The sequence below is a fragment of the Budorcas taxicolor genome, chromosome 4, assembly GCF_023091745.1.
Source record: "Budorcas taxicolor isolate Tak-1 chromosome 4, Takin1.1, whole genome shotgun sequence".
Taxonomy (NCBI): domain Eukaryota; kingdom Metazoa; phylum Chordata; class Mammalia; order Artiodactyla; family Bovidae; genus Budorcas; species Budorcas taxicolor.
The window spans coordinates 57,565,168-57,592,848 of record NC_068913.1 but is presented as its reverse complement, the minus strand read 5'-3'; the positions used below and the strand labels follow the sequence as shown (position 1 = coordinate 57,592,848).

General features: G+C 39.1%; 1 protein-coding gene across 1 annotated transcript in view; it reads right to left on the bottom strand.

Annotated features, from left to right (window-relative positions):
* Positions 1-27,681, bottom strand: part of TMEM168 (transmembrane protein 168) — a 43,956-nt gene that overhangs the window by 7,888 nt on the left and 8,387 nt on the right. The window contains exon 2 of the mRNA XM_052639200.1: positions 1,190-1,332. Within this exon, the coding sequence (XP_052495160.1) occupies positions 1,190-1,332 (143 nt within the window). The remainder of the gene's footprint in view (positions 1-1,189; positions 1,333-27,681) is intronic.

The following is a 27,681-nucleotide window of genomic DNA, read 5'->3' as shown; positions in this document are numbered from 1 at the left end:
GCAGGATCAAATCAATATTCAGGGGAAAAAAAAACATCACTCCTACCCAGAAACTAGACTTCTAAGTAGGAATTCTGAAAACTTTACATTTGCTTCATGTATTTATCCATACTATTCTGATAATTCTACAAAAGCTTTCACTAAAAAAACATTTTGTCCCATATTTTATCATTTAACAGCCACAAAACAGTAAAAGAGTAAACAATGCATAATCAAAAATTACAATAAAAATCTGTGCAAATTACTACTTTCACATATTCTTCCTAGAGAGTTATCACATCTTACTTTATGGAATCTTTTGAAATATATTTCTTTTACTTCTTATAAGAATCTTTACCTTATTTATCAAATCTTTAATATGGAGGAAAATATTTACTATAAATAGTCAACTTTGTGGTTTTATGTCAAATATTTAAAATCCAATGAAAACTTTTTGTTCAGTTTTCTCCCACCTCTGCCAAGGAAAATATGATGACTACTTTGTCAGCATAATTCATTACTGGCAAGAAACTATTTTTTTTTCTATTTCAAAGGTACTTAAACTATAAAAGAAAAACTAAAATTTAGTAATGATTATAAATTGAAACAGATTAGCCACATATTGGAGTCAAAATTATTTTAATAAAACTGCCATGAGATATTTGATTTTATTGTGAATGTTTCTGAATTCCTGGTATTTGTACTACATTTTCAAGTAGATAGTATTTTTACATTCATATTCTCACTACCTCTTCAGGACATTCCTCTCTCTGCAATTTAAGTTAAGATACAGAGGTTCAGAGAGGTAATGATTTGCCTAAAGGAACACAGAACTAGAATTTAGGACGCTCAGGTCCACTGTACATTCTATTACACTTCACCATGTGGTTTCACATTTCCTTAAACAAGATATTCCTAAGAAAATGGAATAACTTTACAAAGAAAATCTACTTATATTTTTATGATTTTTAGCTAAAACATACTCTAATCACGTTTACCAAAAACAAAACTTTAATTGAACCCTTAAGATTTACTACTCAGAGTAGATAAAGGTTTTCAAACATTTGGGATAAATGAAAAAAATGCAAGAGTATTATATTTTGAGAATATTGTAGCTTTGAAAAAATGAGCTATCACCTTATATTCATACAAATATTGGAAGGATGTTAAGAGTCAAGGTGCTATGACTAATTACACTAGGTTACTGTACCTGCAAAAGTTGGTGGGAATCACAATGGCATATCCAACAGATGTTCCTCCTAAACAGCTACCCAATTCATGGAAGAGGCCATGAGCCATGGATTCCAAAGGCAAAACAATCAGAAACATGCTCAAGAAGATTCCATTTGTTGGCTAAAACAAATTTTAAAACAGTATGTTTACCATAGCATGTGTGATTAAACTTATGTAGTGAGTATGTATATATATTTATAAATCCATATTTATTCACTTTTTGCCCCTACTTCCAAAAAGGATTGAAAGGATAATTAATGATCTAAAATCCATTATATGTTGAAAGACACAAGTTAAGAACACATGGATAAACAACAGAGCCTAAATTTATCTATAAACTCCTGGACATCATGGTAAAACAAACATAATATGCATACTGTATTTTTAAAATTTGTCAAATAATATCCCAAACTAAAAACATATATAATATACATATATGTAACATCTTTAATATGACAGAGAAAAAAAGCCAGAAAACAAATCCTTTCCTGTTAATACCCACATGCTTTAAATCATTTTTCAAATAACACTCATTTATCAGAGTGTAGAAAGGGTCTTTTTTTCCCTTGTGAAAAGTCCAGAAATTAAGAGAAAATTTTAAAATGTAAACTCCTTAAAACTATAAAAATGAATTCTATTCTTAAACTTATAATAACAGCTTTCCTTTGAAAATATCTAGACTCTTTGTAACTAAATCAAAACTAAAATATATTTATACATTTAAGCAGCCTAAAAACAATGGAAAAAGGGAGGCAGGCGAAATATTAAGAGAAGGCAGATTTAGGTAGTATTTGCAATTAAAATAAAAAAGGACCCATTAAATGAAAAGAAAATGGAAGGATGAGTCACTCAATACCACCCTGCATTCTTACAATATGGATAGTATTCCACGTTCTCTGCGCTGCTACTGCACATATTACACAGTTAGGTGTGTATGTGCATGAATGAATACACATTTTTCCAACACTAACAAGTGGTTCATTCGATTAGAATTTTAGTAAAAAAAAAAAAAAAAAAGTTGAATCCCATAATGGAAAAATGGATATAATGCCCTATTTTTGGTACACTGGTGGTGGTGGTTTAGTCACTAACTTATGTCTGACTCTCAAGACCCCATGGACTGGAGCTCGCCAGGCTCCTCTGTCCATGGGATTTCCCAGGCGAGAATATGGAGTGGGTTGCCATTTCCTTCTCCAGGGGATCGTCCCCACCCAGGGATCAAACCCACATCTCCTGCATTGCAGGCAGTCTCCTGCATTGCAAGTGGGTTCTTTACTGCCACCAGGGAAGCCCACTTTTGGTATATTGTGTGTTATCAGTTACATAAATAATATAGTACCTGCTCAATTTAGAAACACTAGAAAAAGATATGATTAGATTCATTCTGAGTACCATTACCATTCACAGCTGTTTAAAATATGTTCAAACTTCATGCAATATATGTTATCATAAATATTTAGCCTTTTACCAAAATGGGATGATACATAATGTCCTGCAAACTTTCTAATACACTATAAGCTTGTTAATGTAATTCTAAATCATTTGTAAATACCAAATGGCATTATTATCATGTTTATGAAATTTTAATTAGCTGATTTCCTATTTGTGTATTTAGATTCCTTGTATTTTTCCTCTGTGATAAACAAAACCAGAGTAAGTATTGAGTTCTCCGATGATTATATTAAATATCTTTGATCATTTGGGTTCAACTTTGGTGAAATATTTTGCCATGGGGCTGTCTATTAATGATTCACAGTTTTGTTTTGCTATCAATATAAGTGTAATGTACTCATGTTGTGTCTTGCTAAATCTTCTCCGTCTACCTAAAGGTCAAGAAGGTATTTTACATTATTCTCTAAAGGTTTTGTTTTTTTGCACTTTGCTTTTAGGTCTATAATCCAAATATAGTTGATTTTTATAGGAACAGTTCAAATTAAGTTTTTCATATGAGCACTCAACTATTTACCAATTACTGAAAATCTAAACCATTCCCCATTACTGTACTATTTTTGTCATAAATCAGGCATTCTGATACCTGCTTTTTTAACTCATGTTCCATTGGCCTATCTATTTTTTCAAATAGTTTCTTTTGCCCACATTTCCTCCTTTCTTTCTGGGACTCCAGTAAAACACAAATGAGATTTCTCTGTATCTTTTATGAGTCTTATCCTTCTGTACAGTACTTCTTCTATTTTTCCTCTTCAAGCTTCTACTTTCATAGCTTTCTCTGAACTATATTTTCCAGCTCACTAATGCTCACTTCTCATTTGTCTAATCTGTTAAACTTGTACACTGAGTGAATTTCAGGTATTTTATTTTCTGATCCAAAAACATGTCTAAAACGAAAAAAAAGCCTGTCCAGTTATTTTTCAAATCTGCCTTGTCGCTTTTTTATATTCATAGCTTCCAGCTTCCCACCATTATTTACTATCTTTGCTTTTGTTTTTACTATCTTTGCTTTTGTTTTTCAACTTGCTAAATAAGTATGATGGCTTTCTGTGTTGGATAATTCCAATAAACCAAGACATTTTGGTCTGCCTATTGCCTGCTGGTTCTGTTGCTCCTTGCTCTTGATGCCATGTGAGTGAGTGAGGGGGGAGGGCAGAGAGAGAATCTGGTTATATTTATGAGTTGAACACTGTATGCAAAAAAAATATTATATGACTAATTTCAGAGCTAGGATAATTATACCTTCTCTAAGAGGATTTCTGTTTCTTCTAGGGGGCTGTGGGCATTAACAGTTTATATATCTTAATCCAGGTTGTATCACTAACAGGATACAGTATCAGGATGCAAATTCATTAGAGGGTGTAATGTATTTATTAAAAAATACATTTCTACTATAAACACCGACTTCTTCTTATACAACTTATGTCCAAGAGAATTTACATACTTTTTATACTTAGGTTAATAACTATATCAGTAAGAAAAATCACTCTTTTATGACATAGCTTACAATGTAAAAGCTGCAACAATTCTCACAACTATTACTACAGCAATTTCAATGGCTGTTTTTAAACATTACTTGTTTAACTCTTAGGTTTAATAGGTAATCATCCTATCTACAAATACTGATAATTTCATTATTTTCTTTTCAATTTCTATACCTTCTATTGCATATATTGTTCCATTATAATAGGAAATACTTTGATCAATTAAACCCTTATCCACATAAAAGTTGATGGGGAACTTTTAGATACGGATGGCTAACTGTACTACACCATAAATATAAGGGACTCCAGTAACTGCAAATTTTGGTATTCAGAGGAGGCACTGGAATCAATCCATTGTAGATACCTAAGGATCACTGTACATCCAAATTATGTCAGCCATTTACTTAAATAACTACTGGTTGGGGGGGGGGGGTCAAAATGGTGGAGGAGTAGGACAGGAAGCTCACCTTCCCTAACAAAAACATTAAAAACACATCTACGAGTGGAATGACCGACACAGAACATCTACTGAAAGCCAGCAGAAGACCTCAGACTTCTCAAAGGGCAAGAAAACCTCCGCCTAACTGGGTAGGACAAAAGGAAAAAAGAAACAGATGAAGCCTGCACCCAGGGAGGAGCTGTGGAGGCAAGTTTCCCACACCCTGGGCAGTCCCTCACTGGCACGGAGATCAGCCTAGATGGAGGGGAGCTTCAGAGGCTAGGAGTAGAGCACAACGTTTGTGGAGGGCAAAACAGAGTAATGTGAACAGAAGATTGGCACTGCCACTCTGCACTCCCCCGCCTAAGATACTCATATGTTGGTGAAGTTGGGGGCTAGGTACTAAAGTACAGGCTTCAGAGGTCAGACCCAGGGAGCGGACACGGGTTGGCTGCATGGAGACAGCCTGAAGAGGCTGGATGGTAGCAACAGAGCAGGTACTCCGAAGAAGCTGGGGCTGATGAGAGATACCAAGTGCCGTTGTTGAGGGGGTGCATGGGAAGAGGGGTGAGAGCACTGTAAGAGCTCCTTTCCCTGTGACCATTCAGCAACAGGACACTGCCCACAGGAGTTCTGGGGGCAGGCGCACGTTGTTGCGGCCATCCTAGGCCCCAGAGGTGGCTATGAACTGCCACTACAAGACCTAACAGCAGGTGCCAGTCACTGCCACCACTCTCCTGGGAGTGTGGATAGCATCTGCCCACAGGAGACCCAAGAGCAGTGCCAAGCCCTGCCCCTGCTGTCCCAGGAGTGTGCAGACAGCCGCCACCCCCAGGAGACCCAAGAGCAGGTGTCGAAGACTGCCCCCTCTGTCCTAAGTGTGCACAAGGACCTCTGAACCTGCCACACCACGTATCAAGGGGATAACAGCCAGCATACACTGAGGAAAGAGACAGACAGCATCCAAACTAAAAGCAGCCCCCTGACTCTGGAAAAGATGGCAGAGTAGAAAGACGTGAGCTCACCTCTTCTCATGAAGGGGCTTCCTTGGTGTCTCAGATGATAAAGATCCTGCCTGCAGTGTACAAGGCCAGGGCCAGATTCCTGGGTTGGAAAGATCCCCTGGAGAAGGGAATGGTTATCCACTCCAGTATTCACGCCTGGAGAATATCATGGACAGAGAAGTCTAGCAGGCAACAGACCACAGGGTTGCAAAGGGTCAGACATGACTGACCGACTAACACTTTCACATCTCATGAAAACACCAAAATCACAACTGCTGAACAATCATCTACAAAAACACCAGAACCTACCAAAAAACGTATTTTACAATCAAGTCAAAAGGATGGTGAAGTAGAAGGACATGCACTCATCTCCTGCAAGAACACCAAAATCACAACTAGCTGCTGAACAATCATCGACAGCAGAATGTTGGAACCCACCAAAAAAAGATACTCCACATCCAAGGGCAAAGGAGAAGGTGCAGCAAGACAGCAGGAGGGGTGCAATCGTGTTTAAAATCAAACTTCACACCCGTCAGAGATGCCTGGAGGGCACAAAGCAAACCTGTGCACATCAAGGTGCAGGGAAAGAACAGTGATCCCCCAAGAGACTGATCCAGACGTGCCTGTGCGAGTCCAGGAGCCTCCGGTGGAGACGTGGGTTGACTGAGGTCTGCCACGGGGTCAGGGACACTGACAGCAGCAGTTCTGGGAGGCACGCCATGTGGCATAAGGATCTAAAGGAGGTCGCCATTACCGCCATTAACCCCACCACAGATTAAGGCCAAACTACAGGCCGGGAGCACAGCCCCACCCATGAGCAGAAAACTGGATTAAAGACTTACTGAGCAGGGCCTTGCCCACCAGAGGAAGACCCAGTTTTCTCCACAGTAAAGTCCCTCCCAGCAGGAAGTTTGCACAGGCCTCTTACCCACATCTATCAGAGGGCAGACAGAATGAAAACCAAAATCCCAGAAAACTAAACAAAATAATCTCATGGATCACAGCTTTGTTAACTTAATCAAACTATGAACCATATAGTGTAGGACCACCCAAGACTGATGGTGGAGAGTTCTGACAAAACGTGGTCCACTGGAAGAGGTAATGGCAAACCACTTCAGCATTCTTATTTTGAGAACCCGAAGAACAGTATGAAAAGGCAAAAGGATATGGCACTGAAAGATAAACCCTCCAGGTCAGTAGGTGTCCAATATGCTACTGGACAAGAGTAGAAAAACAGCTCCAGAAGGAATGAAGAGGCTGAGCCAAACCAGAAACGAAGCCCAGTTGTGAATATGTCTGGTGGTGAAAGTAAAGAACAATATTGCATAGGAACCTGGAATGTTAGGTCCATGAATCAAGGTGAATTGGAAGTGGTCAAACAGGAGATGGCAAGAGTGAACATCGACAATTTAGCAATCATTGCACTAAAATGGATGGAAATGGGTGAATTTAATTCAGATGACTATTGTATCTACTACTGTGGGCAAAAATCCATTAGAAGAAATGGAGTAGCCTGCAGAGTCAGCAAATGAGTTCATAGTGCAGTACTGGGTATACTCTCAAAAATGACAGGAAAATCTCAGTTCATTTCCAAGGCAAACCAATCAATATCACAGTAATCCAAGTTAAAGCCCCAATCACTAATGCTGAAGAAGCTGAACGGTTCTATGCTAGAACTAACACCAAGAAAAAAAAAAAAAAAAGGTGTCCTTTTCATTATAGAAGACTGGAATGCAAAAGCAGGAAGTCAAGAGATATGTGGAATAACAGGCAAGTTTGGTCTTGGAGTACAAAATGAAGCAGGGCACAGGTTAACAGAGCTCTGCCAAGAGAACACACGGGTCATAGCAAACACCCTCTTCCAACAACACAACAGAAGACTCTACACATGGACATCACCAGATGGTCAATACTGAAATTAGACTGATTATATTCTTTGCAGCCTAGGTGGAGGAGCTCTATACAGTCAGCAAAAACAAGATCAGGAGCTTACTGTGGCTCAGATCATGAACTCTATATTGCAAAATTCAGGCTTAGACTGAAGAAAGTAGTGAAAACCACTAAGCCATTCAGTTATAAGCTAAATCAGATCCCTTACGATTATATAGTGGATGTGACAAATAGATGCAAGGGATTAGATCTGATATATGAGTGCCAGAAGACCTATGGACAGAGGCTGCAACACCGTAAATGAGGCAGTGACCAAAATCACCCCCAAGAAAAAATGCAACAAAGCAAAACTGTTGTCTGACGAGGCCTTACAAATAGCTAAGAAAGGAAAAGAAGCGAAGGCAAGGGAGAAAAGGAGAGATAAACCCATCTGAATGTACAGTTACAAAGAACAGCAAGGAAAGCTAAGAAAACCTTAAGTGAAAAACGCAAAGAAACAGAGGAAAACAACAGAATGGGAAGGACTAGAAATCGATTCAAGAAAATTAGAGATACCAAGAGAACATTTAATGCAAAGACGGGCACAATAAAGGACAGAAAGAGTATGGGACCTAACAGCAGCAGAAGATATTCACAATAAGTGGCAAAAATACACAGGACAACTATACAAAAAAGATCTTAATGACTCAGATAAACACGAAGGTGTGATCACACATCTAGAGCCAAACATTCTGGAGTGTGAACTCAAGTGGGCCTTAGGAAGCATTACTATGAACAAAGCTAGTGGAGGTGATGGAACTCCAGCTGAGCTATTTCAAATCCTAAAAGATGATACTGTGAAAGTGCTGCACTCAATATGCCAGCACATTTGGAAAACTCAGCAGTGGCCACAGGAGTAGAAAAGGTTTTCATTCCAATCCCATAGGAAAATGCCAAAGAATGTTCAAACTACTGCACAACCATATTCATTTCACATGCTAGCAAGGTAATGTTCAAAATCCTCCAAGCTAGGCTTGAACAGTACGTTAACAGAAAATGTCCAGATGTACAAGCTGGGTTTAGAAAAGGCAGAGGAATCAGGGTCAAAATGCCAACATCTGTTGGATCACAGAAAAAGCAAGAGAATTCCAGAAAAATATCTACTTCTGCTTCACTGACTACACTAAAGCCTTTGTTTGGATCACAACAAACGGGGAAATTCTTAAAGAGATGGGAATACCAGACCACCTTACCTGTCTTCTGAGAAACCTGCATGTAGGTCAAGAAGCAACAGAACTGGACATGGAACAATGGACTGGTTCAAAATTGGGAAAGGAGTACAACAAGTCTGTATATTGTCATCCTGCTTATCTAACTTCTATGTAGAGTTCATCATGCAAAATACCATGCTGGATGAATCACAAGCTGGAATCAAGACTGCTGGGAAAAATATCAGATATGCAGATGACACTATCCTAATGGCAGAAAAGGAAAGAGGACTAAAGAGCCTCTTGATGAAGGTGAAAGAGGAGAGCAAAAAAGCTAGCTGAAAACTCAACATTCAAAAAACTCAGATCATGGCATCTGGTCCCATCACCTCACGGTAAATAGATGGGGAAACAGTGACAAACTTTATTTTCTAGGTCTCCAAAACCACTGCAGATGGTGACTGCAGCCAGACTTTTGCTCCTTGGAAGAAAAGCTCTGACAAACCTAAACAGCATATTAAAAAGCAGAGACAACTCTGAGAGATTGTGAAGGACAGGAAAGCCTGGAATGCTGCAGTCCATGTTGTGATCCACACAGTCAAAGGCTTTAGCATAGTCAATGCAGCAGAAGTAGATGTTTTTCTGGAATTCTCTTGCTTTTTCTATGACCCAGTGGACTTTGGCAATTTGATCTCTGGATCATCTGCCTTTTCTAAATCCAGCTTGAACATGTGGCAATTTTCAGTACATATACTTCAGTACTGTTGAAGCCTAGCCTGAAGAATTTTGAGCATTATTTTGCTAGCATGTGAAATGAGTGCAACTGTTTAGTAGTCTGAACATTCTCTGGCACTGCCTTTCTTTGGGATTGGAATGAAAATCGACCTTTTCCTAGACGGCATATTAAAAAGCAGAGACATCACTTTGCCGACAAAGGTCTGTATAGTCAAAGCTATGGTTTTTCCAGTAGTCATGTAAAGATGTGAGATTTGGACCATAAAGAAGGCTGAGCACCAAAGAACTGATTCTTGTAAACTGTGGTGCTGGAGAAGACTCTTGAGAGTTCCATGGACTGCACAGAGATCAAACCAGTTAATTCTAAAGGAAATCAACCCCGAATATTCACTGGAAGGACTGATGCTAAAGCTCTAATACTCTGGCCACCTGATGTAAAGAGTTGACTCACTGCAAAACACCATGATGTGGGGATGTTGGGGAAGACTGAAGGCAGGAGGAGAAGGGAATGACAGAGGATGAGGTGCTTGGATGGTATTATGACTCAACGGACATGAATTTGAGCAAACTCAGGCAAACAGTGAAGGACAGGGAAGCCTGGCGTGCTGTAGTCCCTGGGGTGGCAAAGAGTCGGATATAACCGACTGAACAACAACAACAATCACAGTCAAAGAAAAACCCACAAAAAGATGATATGAGGGGTGCTTTGTGACATAATTAAATCCCATACCCAGTGAGTAGACAATCCACAAACTGGAATAATTATATTGCAGAAGTTCTCCCACAAGACTGAAAATCCTGAGCCCCATGTCAGGCTCCTTAGTCTGAGGGTCTGACACTGGGATGAGGAACACCCAGAGCATTTGGCCTTGAAGGCCAGTGGGGCTTCAGTGCAGGAGCTCCACAGGAGTGGGGAAACAGAGATTCCATTCTTAGAAGGGTCAATAAGAATCCATGTATACTGAGACCGAGTACAAAGCAGTAACTCCACAGGAGCATGGGCTGGACCTACGTGCAAGTCTTGGAGGATCTACAAGGGATGTGGGGGCCGGCTGTGGTTCAAAGAGTCAGGGGGCAAGAACACTGGTGGCAGAGGCCCCAGAGAATATTGATCAGCATGGGCTCTCCCAGAGGCTGCCAGTTTAGCATCAAAACCTGATCTGAACCCAACAGTCTACAGGCTCCAGTGCTGGAATGCCTCAAGCCAAACAACCAGCAGGATAGTAGCACAGCCCCACCCAGTAACAGACAGGCTGCCTAGAGCTGTGCTAAGCTCACAGTCACTTCTAAACACACCCCTTGACACAATCCCACGAATGGATACAGAACAAGACCCAAATATATGCTACAAGAGTCATGGAACACAAGAGACATGCTACATACAAGAGACATGCTACAAGGAACACACACAGACTGGAACTGATGAGATGGACAAAGGTATTCCACGCAAACGGAAATCAGAGTTGGAGGGGTAACACTCGTTACAGACTTTAAAATAAAGACTGTTACAAGAGACAAAGAAGGACATTACATAACGACCCAAGGACCAATTCAAGGAGATACAACAATTGCAAATATAAGTGTACCCAATGAAGGAGCAGCTCAACATATAAAGCAAATGCTAACGGTCTTTAAAAGAGAAACTGACAGTAACACAGTAATAGTGGAGGACTTAAACATACCACTTTCATCAGCGGACAGATCATCCACAAAGGGAATACAGGCTTTAAATGACTCATCACACCAAATGACTTAATTGATATTTACACATCATTTCATCCAAAAATAACAGAACACACATTCTTCTCAAGTGCACATGGAACATTCTCTCCAGAATTGATCACATGCTGAGCCTGTCACAAAGCAAGCATAGGTAAATTTAAGAACACTGAAATCATACCAAGCATCTTTTCCAAACACAATGCTATGAGATTAGACAAGAAAAAACACAAACATGTGGAGGCTAAACAGTATGCTACTAAAATGGATCACTGAAGGAAGAAGAGAATATCAAAAAAATGCCCAGAGACAAATGACAATGAAAGCATGACCACCCAGAACCTATGGAATGTAGCAAAAGCAATTCTAAGAATGAAGTTTACAGGGATACAATCTGACCACAGCAATCAAAAAAATTCTCAAATAAACAAGCTAATTTTACATCTAAGGCAACTAAAGCAAGAACAAACAAAACCCAAAGTTAGTTGAAGAAAACCTAAATATCAGAGCAGAAATAAATGAGACAATGACTAAAACCTGGTTCTCTGAAACAGAAGGAAAAAAATGATAAACTTTTAGCCAGGCTCATCACGAAAAAAGGGGAGAAGGCTCAAATCAGTAAAATTAGAAATGGGAAAGTAACAACTGACACTTAAGAAATACAAAGAAAAGAGATTACTAAAAAACAATACAAACAACTATATGCCAATAAAATGGACAATCTGGAAGAAGTGGACAAATTCATAGAAAGGTACAATTGCCAAGGACTGAATCAAAGACGACTCTACACATGGACAACAGAAGGTCAATACAGAAATCAGACTGATTACATTCTTTGCAGCTGAAGATGGAGAAGCTCTAGTCACCAAAAACAAGACCAGCAACTGACTGCAGCTCACTTCATGAAATCCTTACTACAAAATTCAGACTAAAATTGAAGAAAATAGGGAAAACCACTAGGCTATTCAGGTATGACCTGAATCAAATCCCTTACGATTATACAGTGGAAGTGACAAATTGATTCAAGGGATTAGATCTGAAAGATAGAGTGCCTGAAGAATTGTTGTACAGGAGGCAGTGGCCAAAAGCATTCCCAAGAAAAAGAAATACAAGGAAATCACTGTAGATGGTGACTGCAGCCATGAGATTAAAAGAAGCTTGCTCCTTGGATGAAAAGCTATGACAAACCTAGACAGCATATTAAAAAGTAGAGACATTTGCCAACAAAGGTCCATCTAGCCAAAGCTATGTTTTTCCAATAGTCATGTGTGGGTGTGAGAGTTGGGCCATAACAAAAGCTGAATGCCAAAGAACTAACGTTTTTGAACTGTGGTGTTGGAGAAAACTCTTGAGAGTCCCTTAGACTGCAAGGAGATCAAACAAGTCAGTCCTAAAGGAAATTAGTCCTGAATATTCACTGGAAGGACTGATGCTGAAGCTCCAATACTTTGGCCACCTGATGCAAAGAGCTGACTCATTGGAAAAGACCCTGATGCTGGGAAAGATTATAGGCAGGAGGAGAAAGGGATGACAGAGGATAAGATGGTTGGATGGCATCACCGACTGGATGAACATGAGTTTGAGCAAGCTCTGGGAGTTGGGCGATGGACAGGAAAGCCTGGTGTGCTGCAGTCCATGGGGTCAAAGAGTCAGACACAACTGAGCAACTGAACTGAGGCGGCCTTACAAATAGCTGAGAAAAGAAGAGAAGCTAAAGGCAAAGGAGAAAAGGAAAGACATATCCATCTGAATTCAGAGTTCCAAAGAATACCAAGGAGGGATAAGGAAGCCCTCCTAAGTAAAAGAAATAGAGGAAAACAATAGAATGGAAAAGAGATCGCTTCAAGAAAATCAGAGATACCAAGAGAACATTTCATGCAAAGATGGGCACAATAAAGGACAGAAACAGTAAGGACCTAACGGAAGCAGAAGAGATTAAGAAGAGGTGGCAAGAATACACAGGAGAACTACACAAAAAAGATCTTTATAATTTAGATAAGTAAGACAGTGTGATCCCTCACCTAGAGCCAGACATCCTGGAGTCTGAAGTCAAGTGGGCCTCAGGAAGCATTACTACAAACAAAGCTAGTGGAGGTGATGGAATTCCAGCTGAGCTATTTCAAATCCTAAAAGACGATGCTGTTAAAAGTGCTGCACTCAATATGCCAGCAAATTTGGAGAACTCAGCAGTGGCCACAGGAGTGGAAAAGACCACTCTGCAGTTTTCATTCCAATCCCAAAGGGCAGTGCCAAAGGATTTTCAAACTAGTGCACAACTGTACTCATTTCACATGCTAGAAAGGTAATGCTCAAAATCCTGCAGGTTCAGCTTCACCAGTATGTGAACGGAGAGCTTCCAGATGTACAAGCTGGGTTTACAAAAGGCAGAGGAACCAGAGATCAAATTGCAAACATCCACTGGATCATAGAAAACGAAAGGGAATTCCAGAAAAACATCCACTTCTGCTTCACTGACTATGCTAAAGCCTTTGACTGTTTGTGGAAAACTCTTAAAGAGATGGGAATACCAGACCATTCTACCTGCCTCCTGAGAAACCAGTATGCAGGTCAAGAAGCAGTTGAAATGAACATGGAACAATGGACTGGTTCAAAACTGGGAAAGGAGTACATCAAGGCTGTATACTGTCCCCCTGCTTATTTAACTTATATGTATATCAGGCAAAATGCAGGGCTAGATGAAGCACAAGCTGGAATCAAGATTGGTGGGAGAAATATCAATAACCTCACATATGCAGATGACACCATCCTAATGGCAGAAAGCAAAGAACTAAAGAGCCTCTTGATGAGGGTGAAAGAAGGGAGTGAAAAAAGCTGGCTTAAAACTCAACATTCACACAATGAAGATCAAGGCACCTGCCACTTCATGGCAAATAGATAGGGAAACAATGGAAACAATGACAGACTTTATTTTCTTGGGTCCCAAAACCACTGCAGATGGTGACTGCAGCCATGAAATTAAAGGAGGCTTTCTCCTTGGAAGAAAAGCTATGACAAAACTAGACAACATTAAAAAGCAGAAATGCCACTTTGCCAACAAAAGGTCTGTACAAAGGTACTTTTTTTTCCAATAGTCATGTATGGATGTGAGAGTTGGACCATAAAGAAGGATGAGCGCTGAAGAATTGATGCTCAAGCTGTGGTGTTGGAGAATACTCCTGAGAGTCCCTTGGACTGCAAGGAGATTGAACCAGTCGATCCTAAAGGAAATCAACCCTGACTATTCATTGGAAGGACTGATACTAAAGCTGGACCTCCAATACTTTGGTCACCTGATGCAGAGAGTCAACTCATTGGAAAAGACCCTGAAGCTGGTAAAGACTGAGGGCAAGAGGAGAAGGGGCAACAATGGATTAGATGGTTGGATGACATCATTGACTCATTGTACATGAATTTGAGCAAACTCTGGGAGACAAAGCAGGACAGGAGAGCCTGGCATGCTGCAGTCCATGGGGTCGCGAAGAGTCAGACATGACTAAATGACTGAACAACAACAAAAACAGAAAAATCACTAGTACTGAAACTGAAACAATGATTTAAAAACTTGAAACTAACAAAAGTACAGGACCAGATGGCTTCACAGATGAATACTATCAAACCGTTAGAGAAGAGTTAACACCTATTCTTCTGAAAGACTTTTCAAAAAACTGCAGAGGAAGGAACATTCCCAAGCTCATTCTCCGAGGTGAGCATCACCGTGACAGAAAAACCAGACAAAGATACCACAAAAAAAGAAAATTACAGTCATCATCACTGATGAAGATAGAGGCAAAAATACTCAACAAATTCTAGCAAACCAAATGCAACAGTACATTAACAGGGCTATACATCATGATCAAGTGGGATTTATCCCAGGAATGCAAGGATTCTTCAACATGCACAAATCAATCAGTGTGATACACCACATCAACAAACTGACAAATAAAAACCATATGATCTTCACAAGAGATGCAGAAAAAGCATTTGATAATATTCAACACCCATTTATGATAAAAACTCTCCAGGAAGTGGGCATAGAGGGACTTACCTCAACATAATGCTATATACTCACCAGCATTATAAAGCAAGAAAATATAGGAAAGCATTAACATACTTGAAAATGAGGGCAACCACAAATCAAACACATAACAACAGTTTCACAAAAACCTAAAAGGAGAGGAACACAAGCATAAGATAAAAGGAAATCATCAAACCACAAGAAGAAAAACAAAAAAGAAAAGAAACAAGGAAAAAACAAAGAATCATCTGGAAAACAAGGTTTGAGATGGCGATAAATACATATGTGTCAATGAAAGAAAGTCACTATCAAAGTGTAAGTCGCTCAGTTGCGTCCGATTCTTTGCGACTCCATGGACTACACAGTCCATGGAATTCTGCAGGCCAGAATAATGGAGTGGGTAGCTGTTCCCTTCTCCAGGGGATCTTCCCAACCCAGGGATCAAACCCAGGTCTCCTGCAAGGCAGGCGGATTCTTTACCAGCTGAGCCACCAGGGGGAAGCATTCAGTTCAGTTCAGTTCAGTCGCTCAGTTGTGTCCGACTCTTTGCAACCCCATGAATGGCAGCACGCCAGGGCTCCCTGTCTATATGTATCAATAATTACCTTAAATGTCAATGGACTGAATGCTGCAATGAAAAGACACAAAGTGGCAGACTGGGTAAAAAAAAATAAAACAAGAGCCTACCATACCGCTGCCTACAAGAGACCCTCTTTAGGGTAAAGGACACACATAGATTGAAAGTGAGGGGATGGAAAAAATATTTCATGCAAACAGAAATGACAAGAAAATGGGAATTGAAAAACTCATATCAGACAAAATAGATTTTAAAGTAAAGACGATAAAGGAAGATAAAGAAGGACACTATATAATGACAAAAGGATCAATACAAAAGTGGACACCACACTCGGCAACTGTTATGCACCTCATACAGGAGCACCCAAAGACATAAAACAAATGCATTTTTTTTAAGGCTTCCCAGGTGGCTCAGTGGTAAAGAATCTGCCTGCCAAGCAGGAGACACAGGTTTGGTGGAGAAGATCCCCTGGAGAAGGAAATAGGGACCCACTACAGTATTATTGCCTGGAACATCCCATGGACAGAGACGCTTGGCAGGATACCCGCTGGCAGGGGTCTCAGAAAAGCTGGACACAGCTTAGTGACTAAACAACAACAACAATGCTGGACATAAAGGGAGAAACTGAGGGGAACACAATAATAGCATAAGACTTAACACCCCACTCACATCTTCTAGTCAAAGAATTAATAGGCAAAAGAGATCCTAAATGATAAAGTAGAACTGTTAGACTGACATTTCATCCAAAGGTAGCAGAATATATGTTCTTTTTAATTGCACATGGAACTTTCTCTAGGACTGACCACATACTAGGGCACAAAACTAACCTTGATAAATTTAAGAGTACAGAAATAACTTCAAGCATTTTCTCTGACCACAATGGTATGAAACTAGAAATCAACCATAGGGGAAAAATGAGGAAAAAGCAATTACATGGAGACTAAATAAAAAGTTACTAAAAGAAAACAAGTCAACAAGGAAATCAAAATGGAAATTTAAAAATACCTTGAGACAAATGACAATGAAAACACAACCATTAAAAAAGAAAAACCAAACTATGGGACACAGCAAGAGCAGTTCTTAGAAGGAAGGTTTGTAGGAATACAAACTTTCATCTAAAAACAAGAAAAACCTCAAATGAACAACCTAACCTATGACCAAAAAGAATTAGAAAAACAAGAAGAAACAAAACCTAAAGTCAGCAAGAAGAAGGAAATAATGTAAAAGATTTTTTTAAATAGAAAAAAATCAAGGCTTCTTGCTAAAATCTGGAACAAGGGTGCCCCAAATGGATTAAAGATTTAAATGTTAGTCTGACAACCCACTCCAGTGTTCTTGCCTGGAGAATCCCAGGGACGGGGGAGCCTGGTGGGCTGCTGTCTATGGGGTCGCACAGAGTCGGACATGACTGAAGTGACTTAGCAGCAGCAGCTGGACGCTATAAAACTCCTATAGGAAAATGTAGGCAGAACTCTCTTTGACATAAATCACAGCAATATTTTTTGGATCCACTCCTTAAGAGTAATGAAAAGAAAAACAAAGATAAACAAATGGTACCTAATTAAACTTAAAAGTTTTGCACAGTGAGGGAAACCGTAAACAAAACAAAAAGACAACCTAGGAGAAAATATTTGCAAACTACGTTACCAACGTAGTTTTTCTAGTAGTCATGTACAGATGTGAAAGTTGGATCATAAAGCAGGCTGAGTGCTGAAGAATTGATGCTTTCAATTGTGGTGCTAGAGAAGACTCTTGAGAGAGTCCCTTGGACTACAAAGAGATCGAACTAGTCAATCCTAAAGGAAATCAACCCTGAATAGTCACTGAAGGACTGATGCTGAAGCTGAAGCTCCAATATTTTGGTCACCTGATGTGACAAGCTGACTCACTGGAAAAGACGCTGATGCTGGGAAAGACTGAGGGCAGACAAAGAAGGGGGCAATAGAAGATGAGATGGTTAGGCAGCATCACTGACTCAATGGACATGAATTTGAGCAAACTCCTGGAGACAGTGCAGGACAGGGGAGCCTGGCATGCTGCGGTCCATGGGGTTGCAAAGAGTCAGACATGACTTAGTGACTGAACAACAACGTGACCAACAGGGAATTAATTTCCAAAATAAACATGCTCTTGGATTGGAAGAATTAATATTGTTAAAATGAAAATACTATCCAAAGCAATCTACAGATTTAAGGCAATCCTCATCAAATTACCCATGACATTTTTTTCATACAATGAGAACAAAGAATCTGAAAATTTACATGGAAACATGGAAGACCCAGAAATACTAGAGCAATCCTTGGTAGGGGAGAGGAGGGGAAGCAGGAGGTATTACTCTCTCAGATTTCAGATACAAAGGCACAGTAATTAAAACAGTGTAGTATTGGTACAAAACCAGTCATGTGGATCAATGGAACAGATCAGAGAGTCTAGAAATAACTCGTACACCTATGGTCAATTATTCTTTGACAAAGGATGCAAGAATATAAAATAGGAAAAAGTCTCTTCAGCAAGTGGCACTGGGAAAGTTGGACAGCTGCATGTAAATTAATGCAATTAAACACATCATCATACCATGCACAAAAGTAATCTCAAAATGGCTTAAAGACTTAAACATAACACATGACACCATAAAATTCCTCAGAAAAAAAGCATATAGGCAAAACATTCCCTGACATAAAACGTGCCAATATTTTCTTAGGTCAGCCTCCCAAGGCAATAGAAATTAAAACAAAAATAAACAAATGGGACCTAACCCCCAAGCTTTTGCACAGCAAAGGAAACCATAAAAAAAAAGAAAAGAAAAGATAACCTACAGAACGGGAGAAAATATTTGCAAATGATGTGCTAGACAAGGGCTTAATCTCTAAAATATACAACTCAACAATAAAAATCGCAAACCAATCAAAAAATGGGCAGAACTCAACAGACATTTCTCCAAAGAAGACATACAGATGACCAGCAGACACATTAAAAGATGCTCAACATCACTAATTATTAGAGAAATAAAAAATTAAAACTAGAATGAGGTCCTGGTACCACCTCATACCAGTCAGATGACTAGCATTAGAAAGTCTACCAATAACAAATGTGAGAGGATGTGGAAAAAGGGAACCCTCCTACTCTGTGGGTGAGAATGTAAACTAGTGCACCTTCTGTGGCAAATAGTGTAGAGGGTCCTCACAAAAGTAGTATTACCATATGATCCAGCCATCTCACACCCGGGCATATACCCAGACAAAAATATAATTCAAAAAGACACATGCACCCCTTATGTACATAGCAGCACTATTCATAACAGGCAAAACATGGAAACAATCTAAATGTCACTGACCGATGAATTGATAAAGATGTAGTACACACTTATACACACAATGGGGTACTACTCAGCTATAAAAAAGAATGAAATAATACCATTTGCAGTGACACTGGTGCAAGTAGAGATAGCACAATGAGTGACGTAAGTCAGAAACAGAAAGACAAATACCATATGCTCTCACTTACATGTGGAATCCAAAATATGGCACAAACGAACCTATCTACAAAACAGAAACAGACTCACAGACATACAGAACAGATCTGTAGTTGCCAAGGGCGAGGTGGGTGGGAGAGGAGAGAAGGACAGGACGTATGGGATTAGCAGACGTAAACCCTTATACATAGGAAAAGTACAAACAACAACATCCTACTGTATAGCACAGGGAACTGTATCCAATATCCTGTGATAAACGATAATGGAAAAGAATATTTTAAAAAGAATGTCTGTACATGTATAACTGAGTCACTCTGGTAAAAATCATGACACTATAAATCAACTATACTTCAATTAAACAAAATTAAATTAATTTTTTAAAAAGATAACATTTACAGATAAAAGTTAGCAACAGACTGCAAATATGTCCGAAGGGCCAAAATAAATTTAGGATGTTTTATCCACTTGCCACATTCAGAAAGTTTCAATTTCACTGGCTTGCAACCCTTTATACTATAGCCTCAACCTGAGAGTCATTTGTGACTTTGGAGTACACCTTATATTTTAAACAACTCCCTGTAACAAATTACTTGACCAAAACTAGTAAGTATGGATATTCATCTTCCTTTGCTTCTACAAACCACCCTAAGCTCACTATCAAACATGAAGACATGGTCCAAATTTCAAAGCAGATATAAGCTGAGAAAAATAGCAAACCAGTAAACAACTTTAATATCCTTTCAGTAAAAGTAGTTACTAATTATTCTCTATTCATCTGGGCTTTCAAGTCATGGTCAATAGACTTAATATCCTAAAAATTTTCTCAGCTAATAGGAACAAAATCTATTTATTTAATGTTGGAATTTCATTTTTAAAAACATGGCATTTACATAAGACATATGACTGTTGTTTGGGAGAAATATTTGTTCATAAGTCACATTAAGTAAACCAGGTTTGGGAAATGTTATATATACAAGTCTAATTAAGAAACAAAATATATAAATGTATGCTACAAAACAATATGTAAACAGAGATAATGTTCTTCAGTTTAAGATACCCATATTTAAGAAACAATAGGCAACTTTCAGTATTCCTGCCAGGAAAATCCGATGGACAGAGGAGCCTGGAGGGCTAGTCCATGGGGTCACAAAGGGGTCACATGACTGAAGCAACTGAGCATGGCAGCACAGCAGGCAACCTCCAAACTCTGCTTAGTTCAGAAACTTCAAGAATATTAGAAAGCTACTTAACAGTTTTAAAGCAGGGATTTCTTTATGTAGAGGCAATGGGGTGTAGTGGGAAGGACTCAAGGTTTGTTGGAGTTAAGACTTTGGTTCATTCCTAACTTACTCACCATCTCCGTGTACATGAACAAATTAATTAAGCTTTTCAGTCTGAATATATAAAAGAGGGATATTTTATGAGCTTATTCCACAGATCAGAAATAGGTGAAATACGTCTAGCATAGTAAAATGGTAGCTGTAATTTAAAATTTTTTAATTGCAATGAGATCTTTATGAGCAAAACAGAAATTTAAATGACAATACCCTTTTCAACTAAATTGACTACTGCTATTTAGCAGACTGAGTTAAGGCCCTAGTAGATACATTAGCAAAACAAATTTTTTTTGAGTAGCCGCAAGAGATGTCAAAAATGGAAATTTTTGTAGACCACATCTTGAGAAAGGCAAAACACTGGTATGGGAATCAAAGTTGGACAGGGTGTTGCATCTCAATTCTCCCAATGGGTAAAACAGAAGTTACATTAAATTATTTGCTCATTTTTAATTCTAAAGATACATGGAACTAAGTAAAGCGGTTCAGAGTGAAAGCTGTGAAGGCAGATTGCCTGGATTTCCTAATTTCTAAGCATGTTTCTTCTCTACAAAATGGGAATAATAATGATATCTATCTCAGATGTTCTCTCTTGCCATCTTCTGCTTGACCATGTCCAATTTACCCTGATTCACGGACCTAACATTCCAGATTCCTGTCTTAGGAATCAGTGAACTAAAGTGGATGGGAATGGGGGAATTTAATTCAGATGAGAAGAAATGGAATTGCCCTCATAGTCAACAGGAGAGTCGAAAATGCTGTATTTGGGTGCAAGCTCAAAAATGATAGAATAATCTCAGTTTGTTTTCAAGGCAAACCATTCAACATCACAGTAATCCAAATCTATCCCCAACCACTAATGCCAAAGAAGCCCAAGTTGAATGGTTCTATGAAGATTTCAAGACCTTCTAGAACTAACACCAAAGAAAGATGTTCTTTTCATCACTGGGGATTGGAACACAAAAGCGGAAAGTCAAGAGAACCTGGAGTAACAGGGAAGTTTGTTTGAGTACAAAATGAAGCAGGGAAAGGTTAAGAGTATTGTCAAGAGAACCCACCGGTCATAGCAAACACCCTCTTCCAACAACACAAGAGACGACTCTACACATGGACATCACCAGATGGTCAATACAGGAATCAGACTGATTACATTCTTTGCAGTTGAAGATTTAAAAGTTCTATACTGCTGACAAAATCAAGACCTGGAGCTGACTGTGGCTCAGATCATGAGCTGCTTATTCCAAAATTCAGACTTAAATTGAAGAAAGTAGGGAAAACCACTAGGCCATTCAGGTATGACCTAAATCAAATCCCTTATGACTATACAGTGGAAGTAACAAACAGATTCAAGGGATTAGATCTGATAGACAGAGTGCCTGAAGAACTATGTATGGACAGAGGTTAGTAAAGTTGCACAGGAGGTGGTGACCAAAACCACCCAAGAAAAAGAAATGTAACAAGGTAAAATGGTTGTCTGAGGCCTTACAAATAGCTGACAAAAGAAGAGAAGATAAAGAAAAAGGAGAAAAGAAAAGATATACCAAACTAAATACACAGTTTCAAAGCAAGGAGAGACAAGAAAGCCTTCTTAAGTGAACAATGCAAAGAAATAAAGGAAAACAATAGAGTGGGAAAGACTAGAGATTGCTTCAAGAAAATCAGAGATACCAAGAGAACATTTCATGCAAAGATTGGCACAATAAAGGACAGAAATGGTATGGACCTAACAGAAGCAGAAGAGATTAAGAAGGTGCACAATTTCACAAAAGAACTATACAAAAGAGGTCTTAATGACCCATATAACCATCATGGTTTGGTCACTCACCTAGAGACAGATATCCTGGAGTATAAAGTGGGCCTTAAGAAGCATTACTACTAACAAAAGCTAGTGCAATACTGTACATAGAAAACACTAAAGACACTATCAGAAAATTACTTGAACTAATCTGTGAATCTAGTAAAGTGGCAGGATATAAAATCAATTCACAGAAATCACTTGCATTCCTATATAGCAACAATGAAGAATCAGAAAGAGAAATTAAGAAATCAATCCCATTTACCACTGCAACTAAAAGAATAAAATACCTAGGCATAAACCCTACCTAAGGAGACAAAAGCACAATATACAAAAAACTATAGGACACTGATGAAAGAAGTCAAAGACAACATAAACAGATGGAGAGATATACCACGCTCCTGGGTTGGAAGAATCAATATTGTGAAAATGGCTGCAATCCCTATCAAACTACCAATGGCATTTTTCACAGAACAAAAACCTTCACAATTTGTATGGAAATGCAAAAGACCCCAAGGAGCCAAAGCAATCTGGAGAAAGAATAGAGCTGAAGGAATCAACTTAACTGACTTCAAACTATACTACAAAGCTACAGTCATCAAGACAGTACGGTACTGGCACAAAAACAGAAGTATAGACCAATGGAATGAGATAGAAGCCCATAGATAAACCCACGGATGTATGGGCACCTGATCTTTGAGAAAGGAAGCGAGAAAATACACTGGGAAAAAAAATCTCTTCAGGAAGTGGTGCTGGAAGAACTGGACAACTACATGCAAAAGAATAAAATTAGAATACTGCTTAATACCATACACAAAGATAAACTCTAAATAGACTAAAGACCTAAAATGTAAGACCAGAAACTATAAAACTCTTAGAAGAAAAGACAGGCAGGACACTGTATGACATAAATCATAGCAAGATACTTTATGACTCATCTCCTGCTGCTACTGCTAAGTCCCTTCAGTCGTGTCTGACTCTGGGTGACCCCATAGACGGCAGCCTGCCAGGCTCCCCCATCCCTGGGATTCTCCAGGCAAGAACACTGGAGCGGGTTGCCATTTCCTTCTCCAATGCATGAAAGTGAAAAGTGAAAGTGAAGTCACTCAGTGTCCGACTCTTAGTGACCCCGTGGACTGTAGCCCACCAGGCTCCTCCATCCATGGGATTTTCCAGCCAAGAGTACTGGAGTGGGTTGCCATTTCCTTCTCCAGACTCACCTCCTAGAATAATGGAAATTAAAACAAATACAGGGGGCCTAATTAAACTTAACTGCTTTTGCACAGGAAAGGAAACTATAAACGAGGTGAAAAGACAACCCTCAGAATGGGAGAAAATAATAGCAAATGAAATAACTGACAAAGGATTAATTTCCAAAATACACAAGCAGTTCATACAACTCAATACTAGAAAAACAAACCCAACCAAAAAGTGGGCAAAAGACCTAGACAGACATTTCTCCAAAGACGACATACAGATGGCTAATAAGCACATGAAGAGATGCTCAACATCACTTCTTATTAGAGAAGTGCAAATCAAAACTACAACAAGGTATCACCTCACACCAGACAGAATGGCTGTAATCAAAAAATCCACAAACAACAGTCTGGAGAGTGTTTGGAGAAAAGGGAATCCTCCTACACTGCTGGTGGGAATGTAAAATGATACAGCCACTATGGAAGACAGTATGGAGATTCCTTAAAAAAAAAAAAAAGAAAAAAACTAGGAATAAAACCACCATATGACCCAGCAATACTGTTTCTAGGCATATAACCTGAAGAAACCAAAACTGAAAAAGACACAGGTACCCCAATGTTCACTGTAGCTCTATTCACAATAGCCATGACATGGAGGCAACCTAGATGTCCATCAATAGATGAATGGATAAAGAAGCTATGGTGTACGCACACTCACTCACACTCACACACACACACACACACACAATGGAATACTACTCAGCCATAAAAATGAACATATTTGAGTCAGTTTTAATGAAGTGGATTAACCTAGAGCCTATTATACAGAGTGAAGTCAGAAAAAAAAATATCATATATTAACACATATATATGGAACCTAGAAGAATGGTACTGATGAATGTTTACAGAGCAACAATGGAGACACAGACATAGAGAACACACTTATGAACAAGGGTGGGGGAGAAGAGGGGGAGGGTGAAATAAATGGAGTGTAGCATGGAAGCATATACACTAACATATGTAAATACAGAGCTAATGGGAACTTGCTGTATGACTCAGAGAACTCAGACTGGGGCTCTCTAATAACCTAGATGGGTCAGAATGGGTGGGAAGTGGGAGGGATATTCAAAAGGGAGGGGATATATGTACACTTATGGTTTACTCATGTGGCTGTATGACAGAAATCAAACCAATATTGTAAAACAATCATCAATTAAAAATAAATATTTTTTAAAAAGTTAGTGGAGGTGATGGAATTGCAGCTGAGCTATTTTAAATCCTGTGCTGCACTCAATATGCCAGCAAATTTGGAAAACTCAGCAGTAGCCACAGGACTGGAAAAGGTCAGTTTTCATTCCAATCCCAAATAAGGACAACGCCAATCAATGTTCAAACTATTGCACAATTGTGCTCATCTCCATGCCAGTAAGGTTACGCTCAATATTCTATAAGCTAGGCTTTAGCAGGACATGAACCAAGAACTTTCAGATGTACAAGCTGGATTTAGTAAAGGCAGAGAAATCAGAGATCAAATTGCCAACATCCACTGGAACATAGAAAAAGAGAATTTCAGAAAAACATCTACTTCTGCTTCACTGACTACACTAAAGCTTTTGACTGTATGGATCAAAACAAACTGGAATATTCTAAAAGAGATGGGAATACCAGAGCACCTTACTTGCCTCTTGAGAAACCTGTATGCAGGTCAGGAAGGAACAGTTAGAACCAGACATACAACAACAGACTGGTTCAAAATTGGGAAAGGAGTACAAGGCTGTGAATTGTCACCCTGCTTATTTAACTTCTATGCAGAATACATCATGCAGAAATGCAGGGCTGGTGAATCACAAGCTGGAATCAAGACTGCTGCTGCTGCTGCTAAGTTGCTTCAGTTGTGTTCAACTCTGTGCGACCCCATAGACGACAGCCCACCAGGCTCTGCTGTCCCTGGAATTCTCCAGGCAAGAACAATGGAGTGGGTTGCCATTTCCTTCTCCAATGCATGAAAGTGAAAAGTGAAAGTGAAGTCGCTCAGTTGTGTCCGACTCTTTGTGACCCCATGGACCGCAGGCTCCTCCATCCATGGGATTTTCCAGGCAAGAGTACTGGAGTGGGTTGCCATTGCCTTCTCTGGGAATCAAGACTGCTGGGAGAAAAATCAACAACTTCACATATGTAGATAATACCACTTTAATGGCAGAAAGTGAAGAGGAACTAAAGAGCTTCTTGATAAAATTGAAAGAGGAGAGTGAAAAAGTTGGCTTAAAACTGAACATACAAAAAACTAAGATTGTGGCATCCAATCCTATCACTGCATGGCAAATATTAACAGACAGGGAAAAAGTGGAAGCAGTAACAGACTATATTTTCTTGGGCTCCAAAATCACTGTGGATAGTGATTGCAGCCACGAAGTTTTTGACGCTTGCCCTTTGGAAGGTATGCTATGACAAACATAGGCAATATTAAAAAGCAGAAACATCACTCTGCCATCAAAATCCGTATATTCAAAGCTATAGTTTTTCCAGCAGTCATGTACAGATTGAGAGCTGGACACATCTATACATGAAAAAAGGCTGAGTGCTGAAGAACTGATGCTTTTCAGTGCTGAAGAATTGATGCTTTTCAGTGCTGAAGAACTGATGCTTTTCAGTGCTGAAGAACTGATGCTTGTGGTGCTGCACAAGACTCTTGAGAGTCCCTTGTACTGCCAAGGATATCAAACCAGTCAATCCTAAAAGAAACCAACCCTGAAAATTCATTGGAAGGACTGATGCTGAAGCTGAAGCTTCAATACTTTGGCCACTTGATGTGAAGATTCAAATTATCGGAAAAGACTGATGCTGGGAAAGGCTGAAGGCCAAAGGAAACGGTGGCAGCAGTGGATAAGATATTTAGATAGCATTACTGACTCAATGAACAGGAATTTGAGCAAACTCTGGTAGATAGTGCAGGACAGGGGAGCCTGGCATGCTGCAATTTATGGGGTCGCAAAGCGTCACATCCGACTTAGCAACTGAACAACAACTATCTTAAAGCAGCATGAGGATTAAATATACTTAAAGTACAGAGAACAGGGGATAGCACATGAAAAAAAAAATAAACAGCTAATAAATAAGCCTTATTATTAAAATGAAAATATCTCTAGTCATTAATTTTTAAAAGCTGGAAAAATCACAGTAAAGGACAAATTTATGTTCTTATTCCATGAGTAAAATTATACTCAGATTATCGCTATTGTTTTAGGAAATAAAAGCATCTATTCCTGTTTCATAGTGTTCTGCAGAAAAGATACAACATTAAATTAAGAGTATAAGTTTAAGCTAAAAAAATAGTGACCCTCTAATTGAGACCTAAATATCTCAAAACTTTAGGAAGAGAAATGAGACAAAACAAAAAACTGTGAAATGTAAACTTCTAGTTTTGGCAACAAATTTGAAAACTCTCTGCTCCCGGTGCCAAGTGAAATGATATGGCTGTCTAGCCATCTTGCTAGAATTGAAACTGTGCTGCATCCGTGGATTCCCTCCTTTCCTAGGGTGTGAAACTATCTTGTTACATCTGTCAAACCCAGTGATTGCTAGAGCTTCCCCTGCAGAGAAATTAACTGTGATTATGGTTTTTCTGGTTCAGGTCAAAGGGCTCCTCCAAAAAGTTGCCTCAAAACCCCATGGACTCTGCAAATGACAGAGGGTGGCAAGGAAAGGCATATAAAATCTCATGTGAAAGATTTCAGAGAAAATCGCTAAACAAAACAACAGGCCGTGGGGAATATGCTTCCTTGGGAATCTGGACACTTTCCTCCCTTTTTGTCCTTATGTGAATTGTCAAGTATCGATTTTAGAAAAGCCTATGGCTGAGCAATAAAACTATCATCAAATGGCTATGGTACTGTGTTAAGTATTAATACTTCTTAATGACTTATTTAAGGAAAAAAGTACAAAAGTGGAATGCAAACAGCACATTCAATGAACATAAGATGAACTGCAGGAAACAACAGCTGTAATGTTGCATTTTAAAACTGCAATGAGATTATGAACAAAACACAACAGAGGTTAATGGTAAAATTCCAGCTTTTTAATGTAAATGACTTGGAATGATATTACTGTCTTCACTCTGAAAATGTTTCATTAAATTCAGTAAAGCTAACAAAAAATAAAGCTATCCCCGTGGGA